The 18,286-nt window shown below is 48.8% G+C and overlaps 1 protein-coding gene across 12 annotated transcripts in view; it reads right to left on the minus strand.

Moving 5' to 3' along the window:
* The window catches only part of LOC118789307 (bromodomain adjacent to zinc finger domain protein 2B-like), an 80,130-nt gene that overhangs the window by 11,709 nt on the left and 50,135 nt on the right, over positions 1–18,286 (minus strand). For 3 of the 12 annotated variants that reach the window (XM_036545659.1, XM_036545652.1, XM_036545653.1), the window contains 19 exons: positions 15,957–16,145; positions 14,160–14,318; positions 13,120–13,307; positions 12,727–12,927; positions 11,991–12,455; positions 10,481–11,060; positions 9,773–10,048; positions 8,149–8,209; positions 7,095–7,203; positions 6,653–6,754; positions 5,918–6,134; positions 5,533–5,625; positions 5,310–5,371; positions 4,685–4,750; positions 2,894–2,959; positions 2,220–2,264; positions 1,939–1,971; positions 606–671; positions 186–326 (listed from right to left, as the gene is read on the minus strand). In XM_036545659.1, the coding sequence (XP_036401552.1) occupies positions 186–326; positions 606–671; positions 1,939–1,971; positions 2,220–2,264; positions 2,894–2,959; positions 4,685–4,750; positions 5,310–5,371; positions 5,533–5,625; positions 5,918–6,134; positions 6,653–6,754; positions 7,095–7,203; positions 8,149–8,209; positions 9,773–10,048; positions 10,481–11,060; positions 11,991–12,455; positions 12,727–12,927; positions 13,120–13,307; positions 14,160–14,318; positions 15,957–16,145 (3,119 nt within the window). The remainder of the gene's footprint in view (positions 1–185; positions 327–605; positions 672–1,938; positions 1,972–2,219; positions 2,265–2,893; positions 2,960–4,684; positions 4,751–5,309; positions 5,372–5,532; positions 5,626–5,917; positions 6,135–6,652; positions 6,755–7,094; positions 7,204–8,148; positions 8,210–9,772; positions 10,049–10,480; positions 11,061–11,990; positions 12,456–12,726; positions 12,928–13,119; positions 13,308–14,159; positions 14,319–15,956; positions 16,146–18,286) is intronic. The other 9 variants (XM_036545664.1, XM_036545655.1, XM_036545662.1 and 6 more) reach the window with 6 other exon arrangements.

The raw sequence follows: 18,286 nt of genomic DNA on the forward strand, positions 1-18,286 counted from the left end.
GCACAGCCGGTTCAACTCTGATGTCATACCCAGAGCCTAGGCACTCTGAACTGCCTGAGTAAGCATCTGGCTGTATAAACGGATGATGTGTGAACTACAGAAGTGTCTCTGGATAAGGGGTTAGGAGAGGAAATAATGTAATTTGCTTGGGCGTTTATTTGTCACTTGATTACGGGTGTGATCACCTTGTGGTCGGCCAAGCACATGTCTTCGTTCGGCTTCTTCATCTCCCTGGCGATCTCCACCTCCAGCCTTTTCAGCTCCAGCTTCCTCTCCTTGTTCAGCCGCTTCTCGTCCCTCTTCTCCTGCTTCAACCGCTCTCTCTCCTGGGGGGGGCGAGATCATAGGCTCGTCAGCGCCGCCGCCATCGCCGCGGCGGCGGACACAATCACGTTAAGGACTACGCCATTACGAGTCAGGAGAAGCACCGCAGCCTGCTTAGAAAACATGCAGCTTTCAAAGAAAAATTGCTGGGGGGGGGCTCAGCCACGGTTTTATTCACAGTCCATTTATTTTGGAATACAAAAAGAGAGAGAGAGGGAAGCTGGGAACCAGAGGCCCGTGACGGTTTCAAGGAGAAACAGGCCGGTCCATGAATCACCCACCTCGGCCTTCTTCCTCGCCTCCATCGCCTTCATCAGCATCATGTGCTGCCTGCGCCTCTCCCGCTCCTAGCAGGACAGAATCGGAGCGGTCAGAGGCCACGCCGGCCGGGAGAAAGCGCTCAACGTCAACATTAAACGTGGCAGCTCAACAGAAGCACATTTAGCAGCAAGATAAGGCGCAAAAAAAAAAAACAAAAAAACAAACAAACAAGACATCTTACGTCACTAAATGGCCGGGTTCATGTATGTTTTTTTGGGGGGTTAAGGTGTAGGAGGCAATAAAAATGACAACCGAAAAGCGAAACAGGAAAGCAACAGAGGTGAGGACAGGCTGGAGAGAGAGAAGCATAGGCCCAGAGCTGCGCTCAGCTCTGCTGCTTCTCCATAAGCTGCCAGGTAAAAAGCAAAAAGCTGGCTGGGCTAGTCCAGGGCGATCGCTCTGTACCTGCCACTAAAGGTAACACGGGGCACTGAAAACCGGGCTATTGGTGACGCTACAGGTTGCTACGGCTAGTTTGGTTGTTTGCGAAGGCAATGGAAAACATGGAGAAGTGAATAACATTCATTTCCAATGCCCTTTTCAGCAAATACAGTAGTATTTCAAATGCTTCAAACATCGACTTTTTACCAATTCAAAGCTGGTTCTTACAAGACCTGAAAACCTAGCTGTCTGTTGCCCTGTGGGCAGTGAAACTATAATTTCTTCCATGGTGCTGCTAGATCCAGTATGGCATGGGTTTCTGGCAATGCTGGCATTGCCTGTTTTTGGCCCGACATGGTTTCACTGGTGGGTATGGCATAGGTGCAGCGGGGAGGAACTCAAATACGACACACAACACATCGAACGAAATGGCTGATGGGTGAGCGAACGTGGTCCTGATCGTGTGATTGGCTCGGCAGGGGAGGAGGAGGGCAACCGACTGGCTGAGGGTGGCAGCCAGAGGTCTGATTGGACGGAGGAGGTGCAGCTCATTGGACAGATACTGACATTTCACCTGGGCTCCAGTTCAAGCACTTACAATTAATTCAAAAACAACGTCAACAAAACAAAACATGTGATGGATGGTTTTCATGTCAGGTGTCCACTCACGCCACGGGTATGCATTGCGACCTTTGAGCGAATCTGAGGGAGATGAACGCGGTTTGACCGCTCGGGGGCGAGTCCTTTGTCTCCAAGGAGCACACGCAGCGGATGAATGCAATGCACTTTGCCGTAAAGCCATGCAGAAGGATGTAGAGTGAGAACAGCCAGGGCTACACTGTATGCATTGGTATGACGACCAGATCACAACCAATTCACGATGCGGTGTTAGATGTACAAAAATAAACATACCCATACCATATCTAGTCTATGCCTCTCCAACTCCTGGCAGAAAGAGTTGGCAAAGTATTATGAAACAGAAATCACAGAGTCATAAAAAACCAAGTTCATCAGAGCACCCGCCCACCCAAAGATAACCCCAATACCAAAAGTATGGAAATTAACAACAGAGAAAAGAGCATATTAATAAACCGGTAAGTCTTCACAAAGAGCCCACCCCCATATTTCCACAAGACTTAAACTGAAGAAGAAACCAGTTTCATTAACGAGAGTCTGCAGTGATTGACACCTACCTGGTGCTTCAGAATGACAGCCTGCTGTCTGCGCATCTCCTTCTCCTTCAGACAGAGAGAGACAGGTTAGACCTCACACCTGCGTTCTCACTGCTACAAGCGGCTAACACCACGGCCGAGCTAACACCACCACCAAGCGAGCTTTCTGTGCCGATTTCATAACAGGATAATTGAATCAGCGGGTGCGCACCCAGAGAGGCTGCGCAGATTTGAGGCGCTGTCCTCCCTATATCAGTGATGAACGTGTGTTTGCATATTTACTTAAATACCGGGACAATGTCCTGTAAAATACTCACAGGTTGTCAGCATGTTGCCTTAAATTTAATCATTTGAAAGAGGTATCTCATTGGAGCTTGAAAAAACATTTTCTGGGAAGTCAGTATTTAAAACAAAAAAAATCAGGGGGTTTTGTTGGACAGTTTAGCCAAATGAGTTGAGAGCCCTTACAGAAGTAATTTATTCCAAATGTTTGTAAAGGCAAAGCAATTTACCTGGGTTTTGTTAACTTTCCCTGGGATATTTTGCTATAGAAAATCCCTTTTAATACACTGTCCAATACTTTGCATTAATTACAGTGAACCAGAAGAGGAGAGTGGATATGTAACTGTGCGATTTTGACAGTTCATGTTCATATTAAATCACTTCCTCACAAGTCCCGGACCATGCGGACTGACCTTTATCCGTTTCTCAGCTTCTAAAATTTTGGCATTTGCGGCTTCTTCCTTCTTCTTCCTCTTGGCCTGTGTGTCAAGACAGGTGTGGAGTTCAGGTAACAGAACCACTTGAGGTCAAATACCTGACATTTAAGTGGACTACCAGATGTCATAAAACACTGTCATGAACCAATATTTATACTAGACGTACTTTCATTTTATGTAAGTAATGAAAACTTACGTATCACACAGGGTGCAAAAATGAAGAGCATGTGTGACACAGTAGGCTCTAACTACTTAAGGGTTCAGTGGGTCTGCCCAGCTGACTAGTTCTAATTGAAGAATATGAATGACATGCGGTCACTTGTTGCATGTTTCTAGCCACAGAGTTCACATCACCATTAGTTTTAACAAAAAACTTGGCTATCCAGCTAATTCTGGCTGCTGTAATTTAAAATGGCTTAATGTGGTAAGTGCATGGACCTTTACGATAATAAGACGCTGCGAAATAGTCAGTTTCAGTGTCTAGCAAGAGAGTGCTCTTTTATTTAGCTAAGCCTTCTCCGGTTTATTAAATGCCACCAAGAACTCCTCTCTCTCTTTACAGGGCCAACTGGATCGGTAGCATCAGCAGGGAATGTTAGAGGGTAGCCTTGGGTAGCCAATCAAATGCAGGGGGATCTGTTAGGAGCTAGGAATTTACAGTGGTTGAGGGCCTTCTACTTCACAATATTGTCTTCTCTTGTGCTAACTGACCTCAAAATGAGCAGATATTACAGTCTCTCTGAAGCCTATTATTAATTCCGAAAGATGTCCTATATTACACAGGTGCAAGCAGTTACAACACAGCAACAAAATAAGCATAAAGAAATAAACCTTGTAGTGTTAACAGAAATGAGACACTGTAAAATTGCTTCTGTGCTCATTTTTGTGGTTTGTTTGTGAAAAACTTCTCCAGTTTTCTTCAGTTTTTGTAGCTTTCACAACACCAGCTTTCCCATTGCAGAGATGAATAACAATCTGGAACAATTTTGTGAAATTTTCTTAGATTTCCCTTTCAAAGTAAAAACAAGCCACAATCAAGACTCAGTTAATGTGTGCAATTGTGGTACAGTGGTTTAAACAATTAATTCCATTCAAAATATCACTGCCTTCACTATTCTTTTAATACATACTGAAATCAACCATTCAACCATTTACGGTATGAAATAATCATGAGAATCATGATCGCTAAGATAATCTTTGCTGACTGTTATAATAATGGTCTATTAGGCAAAGAACTTGTGATTTTCAACCATATTCTTCCACTTCAACTGGAAAAAAAAACAACAGAAACTCCCCAACCAGCGAGTCGCACAGTAGAAAAAAATGAGAAAGCATAAATTATATCAAATTTAAATATGTAATTACAAGCTGTGAGAAATCCTGTTAGGGACAGCTTCCCATGCGTGTCAACTCAAATTTGATTTAGGCCAGCTAAAACACTTTGGAGCTTCTGTAATTGTGTGTGTATGGAAAACAGCCTTTTTTCCAGCTACTTATGCTAAACTGTTTCAATTGAACATAAAAATCCTTTATGAACAATTTAACCATGGTCTGAGGAGGTGAAGATGGACTTAATATTTCATGGCAGTCTGCTAAAACCAATTTAGCGTTAGTCCTCTGTAAAATTATGTGCAAGAAAGACTCAGAAACCCAATGACATCATCCAGGAACGACCCTTAGATTTCAAACCCTCCAGGCCTGTGGCAAGCGCATATATTTTAGCTGCTCAGAGCAGTTCTGCCGTGTTAAACCTATATTCAGATGTACCTCCAGAATCTGCTGGGCTCTGAGCTCCTTCTCCATTCGGATTTGCTGAATGCGCTTGATCTTCTCCTATTAAAACAATATATAAACAAGGGAGATGGCAATGAACCAGAAAAATGACATATGAACTAGCAAGTAGCACGCTGTAGGGCACATTTGGGGAGTGGACATGGGGGGGGGGGGGGGGGTTTAGGGGATTTGTAAACACAACATAAAACAACTGTGGAGGGGAGTGTGGCATAGCCATTAGGGTGCTCAACCTGTACCCCAAAGCTTGCAAGTTTGAATCTTGGATGAGGCACCTCTTTCATACCCCTTTAGAATACTGATACTGAATTAGAACTGCTTCATTAAATGGTTAGCTGCATTATAATATGCTGGCAGAGCAATAATGCAACATAGGTAAGCCTTCAGTTTTCAGTTTGAAAGAACAAACTTCCTTCTAAGAGCCTTCAAGAGACCTGAGCTGCTCTTCAGATCTCCCTTTGTAAGGGGAGACCCTGAACGTCACTTGTTTGCTTGAAGCTGCACATGAAGCCTGAGATGAAAAACTAGCTGGTGCAGGCAGCTCGCGTTCTGCGAAAGAAGCAAAGCTGCATAAAGCACGAGGAGGTAAGAGGCAGCGTACCTGCTGTTTCAGAATCTTGATCTGTTCCTTCTGCTTCCTCTTCTCCTCAGCGGCCATGATGGCTGAGAGAGAGAGAGAGAGAGAGAGAAAGAGAGAGAGAGTGAAGAGTAAAAGCTCAGGTCTGCGGTTTCATCTGTGCTGACTGGCCTGAGAGGCAGAGGAGGAGGAGGAGTAGGCGGTGGTGGCTTGTTTACAGCGTTACAGGAAGTCCGCTGCTGCGTACCTTGCTGCTTCCTCGCCTCTTTGGCGGCTCGCGCCAGGGCCTGACGCTCCAGCTTCCGCATCAGCTTAATCTCAGCCGCCTGCCGGGCTATTTCTGCAATGAGAGCGGGAGACGATCGTTAGCTACCAGGCTGACAGTCTGCGGAGATGTCTGCAGCAGGGGGGAGCCATGCCAGGCCCCGAGGACAAGAACCCTGCTAGTTTCGGAGCTGCCGTTCAGATTTAGACCTGTAAATTCAGACAAGCCAACCCTGTTTAGGTAACACCCTCAACAGTTTAGAGCTCAGGCATAACAACAGGCCCTGTGAGCGCTCAGGGGTTGAAGATGCCTGTCCCCGCTCTGAACAGTGCAGGGTAGGCGTGACCACCAGGGCAGCGCTCTTCACCTTGGGCTTCCAGTTTGCGGAGGAGCTTGGCACTGGCGGTGCTGGGGAGCTCACCCTCCCCCACGTTGGGGGGCCGGCCCTTCCTGCGGCGGCCGCGGGGGGAGGAGTCGTCGCCCGACTGCTGCCGCTCCGAGTTCGGGGGACGCCCCCGCCGCACCTCCATCGCCAGGAGACGAGGTATGACCTCCTCCTCCCGCAACAGACTCCACTGCACACCCTGCGGGAGCAAGAACAAGAGCACACCCCCGTCAGGAGTGCCCCCACACCGACAGCCCCGTGCCTCCTCTCTGCCTGACAGTGGGAAACCATCAGATGTGATAAAAATCAGGATTAAAAACTGCGATCGTTCATCCTGCACTTTGCACATGAAACTACAGACAAGGGGAAATACCAAAGTTGCACAAATACATGGTTTCTTTAAATGGGGCGCTGTACTGAGCCAGACCGAGCTGCCCTCTACCTCCCAGAAGCAACATTCTGCCTTCAGTTCTTACACTTCTGTACCACTTAACTCCAGTTCATTTACCCCAGCTGTCTACTGAAAAATGAGCATGACTTCCTGTGAAAGCAATGTGATCTGATTAATGCTCTTCTCTGCCTCTTTGTGCTATGCTGTCATGGCTAGGCTGGCAGCTATCATGGCTTATTATGGACTGAGTGGGAGTTCTCGGTAAGGCTGGGCCCTGCAGTTCTTTTCTGACTCTGAGGAAAAACCAAGATAGAAAAACAAGTCACCTGCGGTCCATCTCTGGCTTCATAGAAGTCACCAACCCTTATTTTTGCACTGAAGCTAAAATTATCGCGCGTGAGGTCACTTATTCCATTTCTGGACAGATACTATAGAAGAAAAAATAATGGCTTTGGTGAGACAGGATATCCAGTGTTCAGGCAGGGGGCACACTCAAAGCGGCACACCAAAATCAACCAGTAAGCGTCAGCTGGAGAATTCGGAGGGGAGGACTACCACAGCACCACAAACTCTGAGCAGGGCACACTGAAGCTCGAATCTTACAACTAGGATCAGTTTGCCTAACATGGCAGGTAAAGGATTTAGCAGGGAAAAGCAGGGAGGGGGAAAGGTTAATCAAAGGTATTTTCTAGCAGCGTGTGTTCTGCGATTCCTCAAGCACACAGGACTCTGGGCCGCTCAGGTGAGACTCCGCAGGTGGGCGTGTACCTTCACTACGTCCGGGTACTGGCGCAGCTTCTTCCCAGAGGGGGCGTAGTACGCCACGTTGCCCTGCAGCCGCCCCCCGAGGTTCCTGATGCGTGTCTCTCTCTGCCACCTGGGGGACAGGGGGGAAATGTCACACGATACATCACCACCTTACCTGTTCTACAACAGAGACAGTTCAGTACCTGTGCCTTTACCTGTGCTCCCACAGCGAAATTGCAACACCTGTGCCTTTATCCCAGCAACTCCGTCCTAACTGGTGCCCCCACAGACAGGGTACAGTGGCTGGATCTTTGTGTCTGGGGCTCCCATTGTAAATGAGGGTTTAGTCACATTTGCCTTCAGCCTGAACTCATTTATAATAAAAACCCAACACTCAACAAAGACCATATATATATATATATTTTTTTTTTTAAAGCTAGGAAGGAGTGACTCTTCTGGAGTAAAAGCCACGAAACTGAGGGCTTTTTCCTCTGTAATGGAAGAACAGAGAACAGAAAAGACCTTAACCTCTGTTCTTATTGCCACACAGTCTAGACACAGAGGATCAAGAGGCCATTCTATATAAGCTGCCCCTTTACAGCCATGACCTCCATCCCGCCTGGCCTGAGAGACGGACTGTCTCTGCACCTGTGTGACCTCCGACCCCATCGGTAATGAAACTCCTCAGAATGGAAACCTGCCAGCGAGGACATCAGCCCGCCCCTGGAGGCGTGCCAGCGCTCGGTATGCCCGGCACAGGCCATAAACGGAGCAGACGACTGGACGAAATCGTGCACTTCCTGCCCGAGCCTGCCAGTGAAAAGCGGGGCTTCGGCCCAATTGCAGCTGCGGTGGCTCTGCTCCAGGCCTCGGCTTCCTTGCAGCTTTCCACAAAGGCAGGGAAGTCTCAGTGCCCCCCGCTGGGAGTTAAAGGGGGGCTGTTAGTACCACAGTAAACTGTCACACTAGGAGCCCCCCCACCTTCCACCCCATAGGGGGGAACTGACCCACATCCAAGGCTGGGGAGCAGCCCCCCCCCCCCCCCCCCCCAATGCTGCCTTCTGAAAAACCGTACCCAAACTGCAGAGGTAACCTCAGCTCCCGCTCGTCCAGCTCTCTCTTTCTCTTCCCGGCACCTGAAAGAGAGGGAGGGAGAGAGGGAGTGAGGGAGAGAGTCCATGAGGTCCGGCGGTCAGACACCACAGTGCTACGACCTTCCAAAAACAGCACTGCATCTCACACTGCAGAACTAAAGCACAGGTCTGCTGGGCGTAGTGTCTGATCAGTCACCAGTCAATCGACTTTTATCTGTTTCAGCACATTTTTACAACTGAGATTGTCACAAAGCACAGCATATATAGCATAGTGCATTTTCCAGAGGGAATCAAAAAACCAGAACACCCAGACCAACTGGGTCTTATATGTTAATTCCTGCACTACTCCTGACACAAGGACTGCAACTACATGACCGCTGTTTCACTGGTGGGGAGTTTCCTTCTTTTCCTCCTGGAATCCCAGTTTTGTTTTTTGACTTTTTTCCCCATATCAGAGCAGCACTTATCATGAAACAACCGCCCCCAATTATTAAGAACCAAACATCACTGTTGAACATTTATCCCTAGTGACATTTGGCAGTTGTGTTGAATTTGTAAGTTTAGGTAATAACATACAATTCAGTGGAGCTTTATCTACTGCTTGACCTCTGCTGAGCCCTGTGACATCTTCGATGAATTTTTGTAGTGCTATAGTGTTGGCAAGATCGCTCAACAGATTTGTGTGGCTGCGCACTAGCTTATGATATCCCTGATGGCTGTGCTTCTATTATTCTTATTATGGAGAAACCGCAACAGAAGGTGATCATGGCAAATGAAGCTTCTTATATGCAGACCTGATGTGCAACTTGTGTTGGCTGGCATGAGCGATGAAAGATGCGACTGCACTACGCAGCCGTGCGCACGGGATGAAAAAACACTTTCTAGCAACTGCATTTCAGGCAGTCTCAAAACACCTACTTTGAGTTTCAGTTGCCTGGGCTCTGGGCCAACCCACTATCATATCTGGGGCTAAAACACACTGCCAGCCTGGGCCAATCGGCTGTGGACTGGCCTCCAGCTCACCTCAGGCACCGCCCACCTGCAGCTAAAGTGCATCAGTGCTGCCTCCGGTGGACACTCTGAGAAAAACACACTGAATTTGCCTAGCTGTAACATCTCAGTGTAAAATGCCCATCTTGTGCTCCTTTTTTTCCTGAACTGGGTCATGCCTCCATGCGATGGAGGAGTCTCTCTGCCCTGTCTGAGAGGTACAAGCCACACCCTTTTACTGTGAATCCCTGTCGTAACAAAGGGGTAGTGACAGAGGTCTTTTTGGGTCACTCCATGAAAAACTACCAATGCTAAAAGAAAACAAGCTTAACCAGAAACACGAAACGCACAACAGGCGGTTAAAGCATGTTGAACAAACCGCAGCGTTTTACAGAAAACAGCTTTGGGTTGCCTCTGACTCAGCGCCACACAATACCTACATTACAATGATTTGAATAATGCCTGTCATCTCACCAGGGCAGCAAACAGGGTAACAACAGCACCTTACTGGTTTTCAGCAAGACTTAAAAAGACGTTAAACGCGTTCGCTCGTCCCTGGAAGTGCCACACTCGTCAGAGCACCCCAGCGGACCGCTGCACGTTGCCCGTGGTTACCTGGAGGCGTGCAGAGAGCGTAGGATGAGGAAGGAGCGCTGTGATAGGCCAGGGAGCCCGAGCTGGTCACCGCGGCGGAGGAGGCGGGGCCCGGTGTCTTCATGAGGTTGAGGGGGGAGCAGCTGGGCGAGAGGCCGGAGGAGGTATTCAGCAGGGAGGTGGATTTGGTCAGCTTTGGGGGCGTCCTCTCGCCGTCCGTGTCCGTCCCCGTCCCGTCCCCGTCCTTCACGTCGTCCTCGGAGATGTCCGAGTCGCTCTCCAAGTTGCTCTCGGACTCTGCAGACAGAGAATGCGAGAGGGGAGAGAGTCAGCGTTCACAGAAAGACCTTCTCTGCCCTTCACACTAAACCACAAGCAAACCCGGCACACTGCCTGCCTCTTATCCTCCCTTCAGTTACATCCATTACATTACGTTACGTTATTACCATTCATCAGATGCTCTTGCCCACAACATCCGCTACAGGTTACAATTTTACCCATTTACACAGCTGGGTATTTACTGAGGAAATTCTGAGTTAAGTACCTTGCCCAAGCAGAGAATCAAACCAGCAACGTTTTGATTATGAGTCCTGCACCTTCCCACTACACCACACTGCTGCCCAGCCTAGTGAGATCAGCCTCAGTTCAGCAGAGCTCTCAAAGTAAGTTTGTTAATCTTTTCCTTGAGGGCAAATGGTCCCACGATTTGGGTCGGGGGTGGGGGCCTACCTGAGAGGCTGTCATCAGAATCCTCGTCCTCCTCTTCCTCGTCCTCATCATCCTCTTCCTCGATCGAGTCGTCCGAGTGCCTGCTGCCGGGGATGTCGGACTCGGCGCCGCGGAACAGGTCCACCAGAGACCGCGCCAGGTGGCTCTGGGAGGTGGCCTTGACAGGGGGCGTGGCTTTCCCAGGGGGCGTGGCCTTGGGCATCCTGCTCCGCCGGGGCGGGGTGGGTGAGGTAGACGAGGCTGAGAGGCTCCGGCTCCCCGTGCTCAGGTTGACCGGGGCGGAGGAGGCGGGGGTGGGCCCGGGGACCAGCAGGGGGGGCTTGTCCGGGGTTCTGGCCTGACCGCGCGGTTTGGTGATGAGGGCCAGCGGGGCGTCCTGGACCATGCTTTGGATGACGCCGTTGGGGGGGCGGTACCCCAGGAGGAAGGGGTGCACGTGGTTGTTGTGGGGGGCCTCAGGGTACAGTTTGGGAGGGGGTAGCGATGACAATGCTGCCTTCTTGTGGGCTTTGGGCGATTCCTGGGGCCTCTTCAGCTGCAGAGGGAAGGCCTGCTGGAACTTCTCCTGGGGTAGGAAGGGCTGAATCAGGCCGAGAGAGGGGCAGAAATCAGCACACCGTTACCACTGACTGTTATTCTGCATTAACACATTATGAGAGTAGCTGGCAAGGTAAAATATTTACAAATATGTAAAATATTTACATGCAAGACGTACTTATTCTTCTTTAAATTACTGCACCTAACCTCGTAATCCCTAAAAATCATAGCAGAAAAAACAGCACAGGAACCACTGAAAGCATTGTTTTGGTTTAGCCCCAGCAGGTATGCCTGGAAACATTCATGAAAATACTCTACGCATGTATTTATAAAGGTACGCAAATTTGTGTAACACATTTCTGAAAATATCCTAATTGCACAATGTTCCTGTTGCTTTTAAACGTGAAACCAATTCTATTCCAAAGCTCCGGGTCATTCACCAATAAACAGGCCACCGTTCACTTAAGGTCTAGTACTCGCATCTTCCAACAATAACTCCATTTATGTCAAAAAAGAGAACTGAGAGCTGTCTCCTCTTTATGCACATTTTCTCTACAGCATTAGCCCAGCTAATTGCTTGTCTGCCGTGGTGCAGTAATCCTGATGCAGTTAAATATGCTGTCACTTTCACTCATGTATGTGGCCAGACAGCATGAGACACAAACATACGGAACACTGTCCTCAGTGCTCAGAAATCTCATCTGCTGTCAGGGAGAAGCCAACTGACCTTTAAAAAGCTGTGCATCAGAAAAACGATAGTCCAAAAATAAACGCAAATATTTAACACACGTTTTAACTCCTCAAAGGCCTGTGGAAAAGTGTGATCTGGGTCTTGTGTTTTGAAGCGCGATCATTCATTTCATGTCTGTGTGTGTACTTTCACTGGTGCGTTCACAGACACGGACAGAACCACGCCCTCCCACTCGGACACTCTCAGAAGGGCACAGACAGAAGGGGCGAGAGCCACACCCACCGGCTTCAGTCTGAAATCGCTGATGTGTGAGAGAGGCTCGTCTGGCAGGGTCGAGAGCACCAGGGGTTTGGGGGAGGGGGCCAGAGATTTGGGTTTGGCAACGGGGGAGAGGGAAGGCGGTTTGGGCGAGGGCGAGAGGGAGAGGGGGAGGGGATTGGGCGAGGGGCACAGGGAGAGAGGCTTTGCCGAGGGGGGCGGGGCCTTGGGGGAGCCCTCCCCGCCTGGCTGGGTGGGCGGCGGCTTGGTGACTGGCACCAGCCCTGTGGATTGGATGACACTGAGGTGGGGTGTGGCCTCGTCCCTGGGCTTGGTGCCCTGCGGGGAGGGCTGGGATGGGCAGCGGGACAGGACAGGCGGCTCGGTGGGGAAACTCTGGGGCTGGCTGCTCTTCCTCTCCCTGGACTCCTGGTCCTCCGCAGATTTTGGACAATCCTTCCTCCTCTCGCCCGCCCCCTGCGTCACCACCTTGAGGGGGAGAAAGGGGGTTCAGCTCTGAATAACAACAAGCTTATGAATGTAGAGAGCAAACAAGCCCCTTCACACGCACACACACAGTGTATAATTTTGCATATGCGCATACTGATGACTGAGTAACACATCCAAATGAGATGTGACACTGTTTTCACGGTAAACGGAAAACAAAGCCATTAATGATGTAATGACTGAGCTGATGTGGTTCACTGTCAGCGAGGACTCGCTGTCCTCTGAACAGGCCCACACACACGGGACCCCTCACCTTCTCCTTCCTGCTCCCCCGAGCCTCGCCGTCTGAGTCCGAGTCTTCGCTCTCGTTGCTCTGGTCCTCCTCGTCATCGTCGTCGTCCTCCTCCAGGTCTTCTGAGCCGCTGCTGCTGGCCCCGTCGCTCGAAGTGTCCGAGGAGGAGCCGGACTCGCTCTCGCTGTTGCTGGAGCTCCCCGCTGCTTTCTTGCAGAGCTTCTGCAACAGACGACAACGCTGTCAATCAATCGGGGAGCGATAACGCCCCGAGCCAGACACACTGCTCAAGTGTCAGACTGTCTGCATCTCCAATATCCCTCCAGCAGCAGAGCACCAAACACTCTGTTACTGCGCATTTGCTCCTGCAAGCTGTAATCTGAACGGCTGTAAAACCACACCCCGTCCTCTCACCTTGTCTTTAGTTTTCTGAGTCGGCTTGTCTTGCGCTTTCCCGTTGTCCTGGTTGCTCTTGCGCCCTCTGCTGTTGGAGCTGGCAGCCTTCGCCTGCCCCGGGGTGCCAAGCGCCGGGGAGACGGTGCTAGAAGAGCTCCCCCTAGAGGAGGCCGAGACGCTGTTTCCGTTCACCGCGCTGTTCCCCCCTGCGCCGGCCAGCAAACACAGATCTTAAATAACAACACCTCAGCTACTGCACACCATGTTCTGGTATGATATCGTAGCAATGCCACTGATGATACTCCAGCAGGTGATACTGTAACATAACATTGTGAATCCATGAGCTCAAAAAGCACAAACTAACAGTGTTTTAAATGGAAACATAGCGGGAATGGTGCGGCACAGCACTGAGGTGACACGGAGAGACAGCGGTAAAGCCCAGCTCTGAATGAGGCAGCGGTAAAGCCCGACTCTGACTGAGGCAGCAGGACTCTGACTGAGGCATCGGTAAAGCCCAGCTCTGACTGAGGCATCGGTAAAGCCCAACTCTGACTGAGGCAGCAGGACTCTGACTGAGGCAGCGATAAAGCCCAGCTCTGACTGAGGCAGCGGTAAAGCCCAGCTCTGACTGAGGCAGCGATAAAGCCCAGCTCTGACTGAGGCAGCGGTAAAGCCCAGCTCTGACTGAGGCAGCGGTAAAGCCCAGCTCTGACTGAGGCAGCGGTAAAGCCCAGCTCTGACTGAGGCAGCGGTAAAGCCCTGAGAGAAGGCTGACTCTGAGGCGAGTCGACTCAAAACAGAGGCTGCTAAGGCCATCTGAACAGAAGAAAGTTAATTATGGAGATGAACAAGTTAATATATTCAATGTGAAAACTTCACTCCCCAGCTTACCAAAAAAAGATTAATGCATTTTTGCCTTTCATCACCTCTAGGGCCAATTAAATTTGCTTAATATCATACCTTTGCCTATAAGGATTTCCATGATTTAATTGTGAAATTCTGGGGTACAGTGAACGAGCCGGGTGAGATTCTGAGGTGAGAATCCGGATGGGGCGTACCTTTCTGAGGGCCTTGCCCGTTCTTGCTGGTTGTCCGGGTCTGGTAGGGGTCGGACTCGTGGTTCTGAAGGGTGGTCGCGAACATCGGGGGGAGGCCCAGGAGAGATGGGAAGAAGGAGGCAGCACCACGCCCATGGGCCTCAGCAGCTCGCCACCATTCTGCCATTTACAGGAGAGAGAAACACGCCACCCTGTCATTCTGCCATTTACTGGAGAAATCAACGCTTAACACGCACAATGATATTACTGCCTGTGACTCAAACAAACCCCATGACCTGAACATTACCATTCATTACTCCACTAAATACCTTCAACACTACAGCTCATATCACACATGCAGAGCACCTCCAACACCTACACCTACACACCCGTTACCTATGCCTCACATCCAAAACACTTCAACACATTGTTTCAGGCAGGTTCACTTCATTTCAGAGCAAAGCGGGTTTTTTCCTTTGAACTTAAACCTGCACAGACCACAAGTGCATTCCACTGCTATGCCACTTTGGTTTAGATTGAAATCCATCAACATCTAATGGATTTAAGATTACATCACACCTCTTGTTTGCATCGTCTCTCTTTTCTCACAAATCTTTTACACTGGCTATGGGGGCATTTCACATCTGACCGTACACACAATACTGCCATTACTGATATTAGTTTCAGCAATACTCAAGAACTCCTCCATAAATTAAGCCATCAAGAGAAAACATATCTAGCTGTATTTTTGTGTGAAATCTCCAAGTCAGCATCTTTCTGATTTCAATTACCATACATTACTGAGGTTCAGGAATATACAATAGTGGCATTCTCACCGAAGATCAAGATACTGATTTACACCAAACAACAAAAACAATCCTGAGCGTGACGGCCAAAAAAAGGCACTCCTCAAAAACACGCAGTAATGCCAGATAGCATCCAATATCGTGTTCCACGGGGTCAAAGTTATACCGAGACCCTGACGAATCCATCCACCGTAAATGTCAATCCTCAAAGGCCGCTGGTTATTCTGATGTACGATACTATTAAATTGATGCATGCCAGCAGGGTCTGCTGGGTGCCGGGTTAACGGGCGACTCACTGCAGGGAAATTCTAAGCGGCCACAGTGAGGGAGGAGCACGAGATCTGCAGGTTGTTTTAAAATTGCCCATGTGTGAAATAAGTCAAAGAATAAACAGCAGCTACATGCTCAAATGCATCTGCAGCAGGGTGTTCGTTCCTGGAAATGGACTTCCACAGTGCTGTCCCTCAGCCAGCGGCCGACGGGCACCCGGAACAACGCGTGCTTCAAGTTCCCAACCGATCGGCTGCTCCAGCCAAGCAATTAAGACCTGAGCTGGGATGCAAACATTACATTACACTATTACACTATTATCATTTAGCAGATGTCCTTATCCAAAACGACTTGCAACAGAAGGTTACAATTTTATCCATTTATACAGCTGGATATTTACTGGGGCAACTGTGGGTTAAGTACCCTGACCAAGGGTTCAGCAATCGTGGTCTAGCATGGAATTGAACCAACAACCTCTTGGTTACAAGCCCTGCCCCTTAACATTACAACTTAACTGCCCCTTAACTGTCCCAAAAGGAGTCATCTACAGAGACACAGCTAAATGGTACAGCTTTGATTTCTCAAAAATGGCCCTCTCTGATGAATGTACCCAATCTTCTTTCTTTATTTTTGTTCACCAAAAGATGCTGAATGACATGATGAGGTGATTTCAAAGAGGGTGCTCGGGCATCTTGGGAAATGTAGTCCGGCGGCTTAGGCAGCTGGGCACCGCCTCCCTTACCTGGAAACGCTCCCAGCTGTGGGTGAGCTGCCAAGGCCGCCGAGACGCCCAGCGTCCCCAGGCCCCCGAACTCGGAGCGCCCCGCGTTGGTGGTGTAGAGGCCGAAGGCCGGGTGACTGACGGTGGGGAAGGCACTTGAGACGGCCGACATGCTGAAGGTCTGATCGCTGGCCTGCCGGAACAGATGCCCTGAGCAGCAGAGAATGACAAACGGCAGCACCCGGGTTACTCACCGATGAAAATGCATGGCGTGGCGGCTAAAGTACCGCAGCTAAATAATTCATCCCTGTGCATGTTAAAGTTTAATATCACTCCCTCTCCCTGCAGATTTTACAACCTCTACTTGGTAAGAGAATGTTTTATGCATTATCAATAAAGACATTAGTAGTATAAAGGACAAAGGCTCCCTAGGAATCGGCTTGATCTGTTTAAACATGGCTGTGCAAATAAGTTAGCATAGATTTGGGAATCTGAGATCACGGGCATTTTAAAGTCCCAGGCTCTTTCTGTGTATTTCAGAGGGAATATGAAAGAAACACCGTATCTGGTAACCATAAGCATCTTATTCTTTGAAAGCAAAGATGATTCGCTGAAAAGAGAACGCACAACGCATAACCTAATTCCCATCTGGTTGTCATAAAGCATAAAGTCTCAGGAAATTTGAGAGTATTAATCTTTTGTGATGGAACCCCTTTCGTGTCCCCATTTCCATGGGACGTCTTGACAGTTGATATTGCACTGCCTCAGATCCTCACCAAACCCCACAGATCACTGTGCTGTGCTTCCGAGACATCCTGGCCAGGATGATCGTCATAGCAACAGATTATCAACATATCACAGTGGCAGCAGACGGAAAACAACCCACAAGTGGTTCAGCCAGCAGCCAGACCAGCTCATACATAGCCAAGGGCAGCTCTACCTAAGAAAAGTAAATTGCAACAACTATTATCAATACGCTACTCATCAACTGTTTTCATCATTTCATCATTCATAACATCATTTAAGTTACTTCTGAACCTTAATATGAACATGTTGATATGTGAACTCTGACCTCTCAAACAGCCAGAGGAGAGAAGGAACACATTCAGTCCAAATTCAACTTCTAGCACAGACAGGAAAGAAGGCAAGCGTGTTCTGTTCAAACAGTCGATGAATGTGCCAGGTAATAGGAGTACATTAAAAAAAATAATGATGACTGAAGAGATTTCATATTCCTGAATGAGACTGTGAGAACCTCACAATGCACGACGGATGTGTAAGTAAATCAGAAGTTCTTCAGAAGTGCCTGACAGTGACACAGGAAATGCATTTGTGCAGCGGACTCGCAGGGTTAATGAGGGACATGGGTTCTCTGCAATCCCAAGTGAAATCCCTGCGCTGTGCTGGCTGCTTTCTGCTCCTCGGTTATAATCATGTGATTATGATTTTCCCATGACTTCGCAGCCCGTTTTGCTTTCCTCAGCTGTGTTTGTGTTTATTTCAGCTACATGGCTTTTCCCTTTTCTTTGGAAAGTGCTCTGACTGCACTGTACAAAATAAAGTTCACAGGTTTTACACAACCCCGTTCTCCAGGTCACAAACCTTCCTCTGTCCAGGCTTGTTCATTTCAGCTCAGTTCTGTAAAGTCTGTGTGATGCAGCAATAAAGCATTTAATGCACACATCTGAAAATCACATTCAAACATGAAGTGCTGTGACTTTCACCAGAACCCCAGCTCTCAGCTCTAAGCCCGGTGCCATCACTGGGAATCCCCATTTCACGCATATTCTCCTGTCCAACCGTGGCAGAGTATTTATGGCGATACGGTGGGCTTGCAGCTGGTCTATAAAATGAGCTGCTCCCTTTCTGTGATCGTAATGTATCTGCTCGCGGCGCTCTGTCCTTCTCATTCCCATTATAGAGATTACTCCGAGCGGACAGGCCTGGCGCAGCAGTGGGAGGTACACTTACAACACCAGGGCACAGGGACGCCGTAGGATATAACAGTGACACTCGTCTGGAGGAAAAACAGGGTCGTGTGTGCCTATGATATTTCTGTGCTCGAAAACAGACAGACTGAAATCACTTAAGGGTGATCTAGTGAATAGTGGTACACTTCATATTCTTTACCAGGAACAACCTTGTACCGGCAAACCATTGAAGCTAACATGACATGAGCTTAAATGTTCCATAAAGTGGCCAAATGTTCTCTGTGTCCGTGTGAGAGGTTTGAGAATGACATAATAGTTATACATCTGGTGTCGTTCCAGTTCCCTTTTTATATACACTTTTTATAAAGCTCACAAGGTCTACTCTGAGTGCAGTTTTAAATTACATAAGATTGAATATTA

This window comes from Megalops cyprinoides, chromosome 14, assembly GCF_013368585.1.
Source record: "Megalops cyprinoides isolate fMegCyp1 chromosome 14, fMegCyp1.pri, whole genome shotgun sequence".
Lineage (NCBI taxonomy): Eukaryota > Metazoa > Chordata > Actinopteri > Elopiformes > Megalopidae > Megalops > Megalops cyprinoides.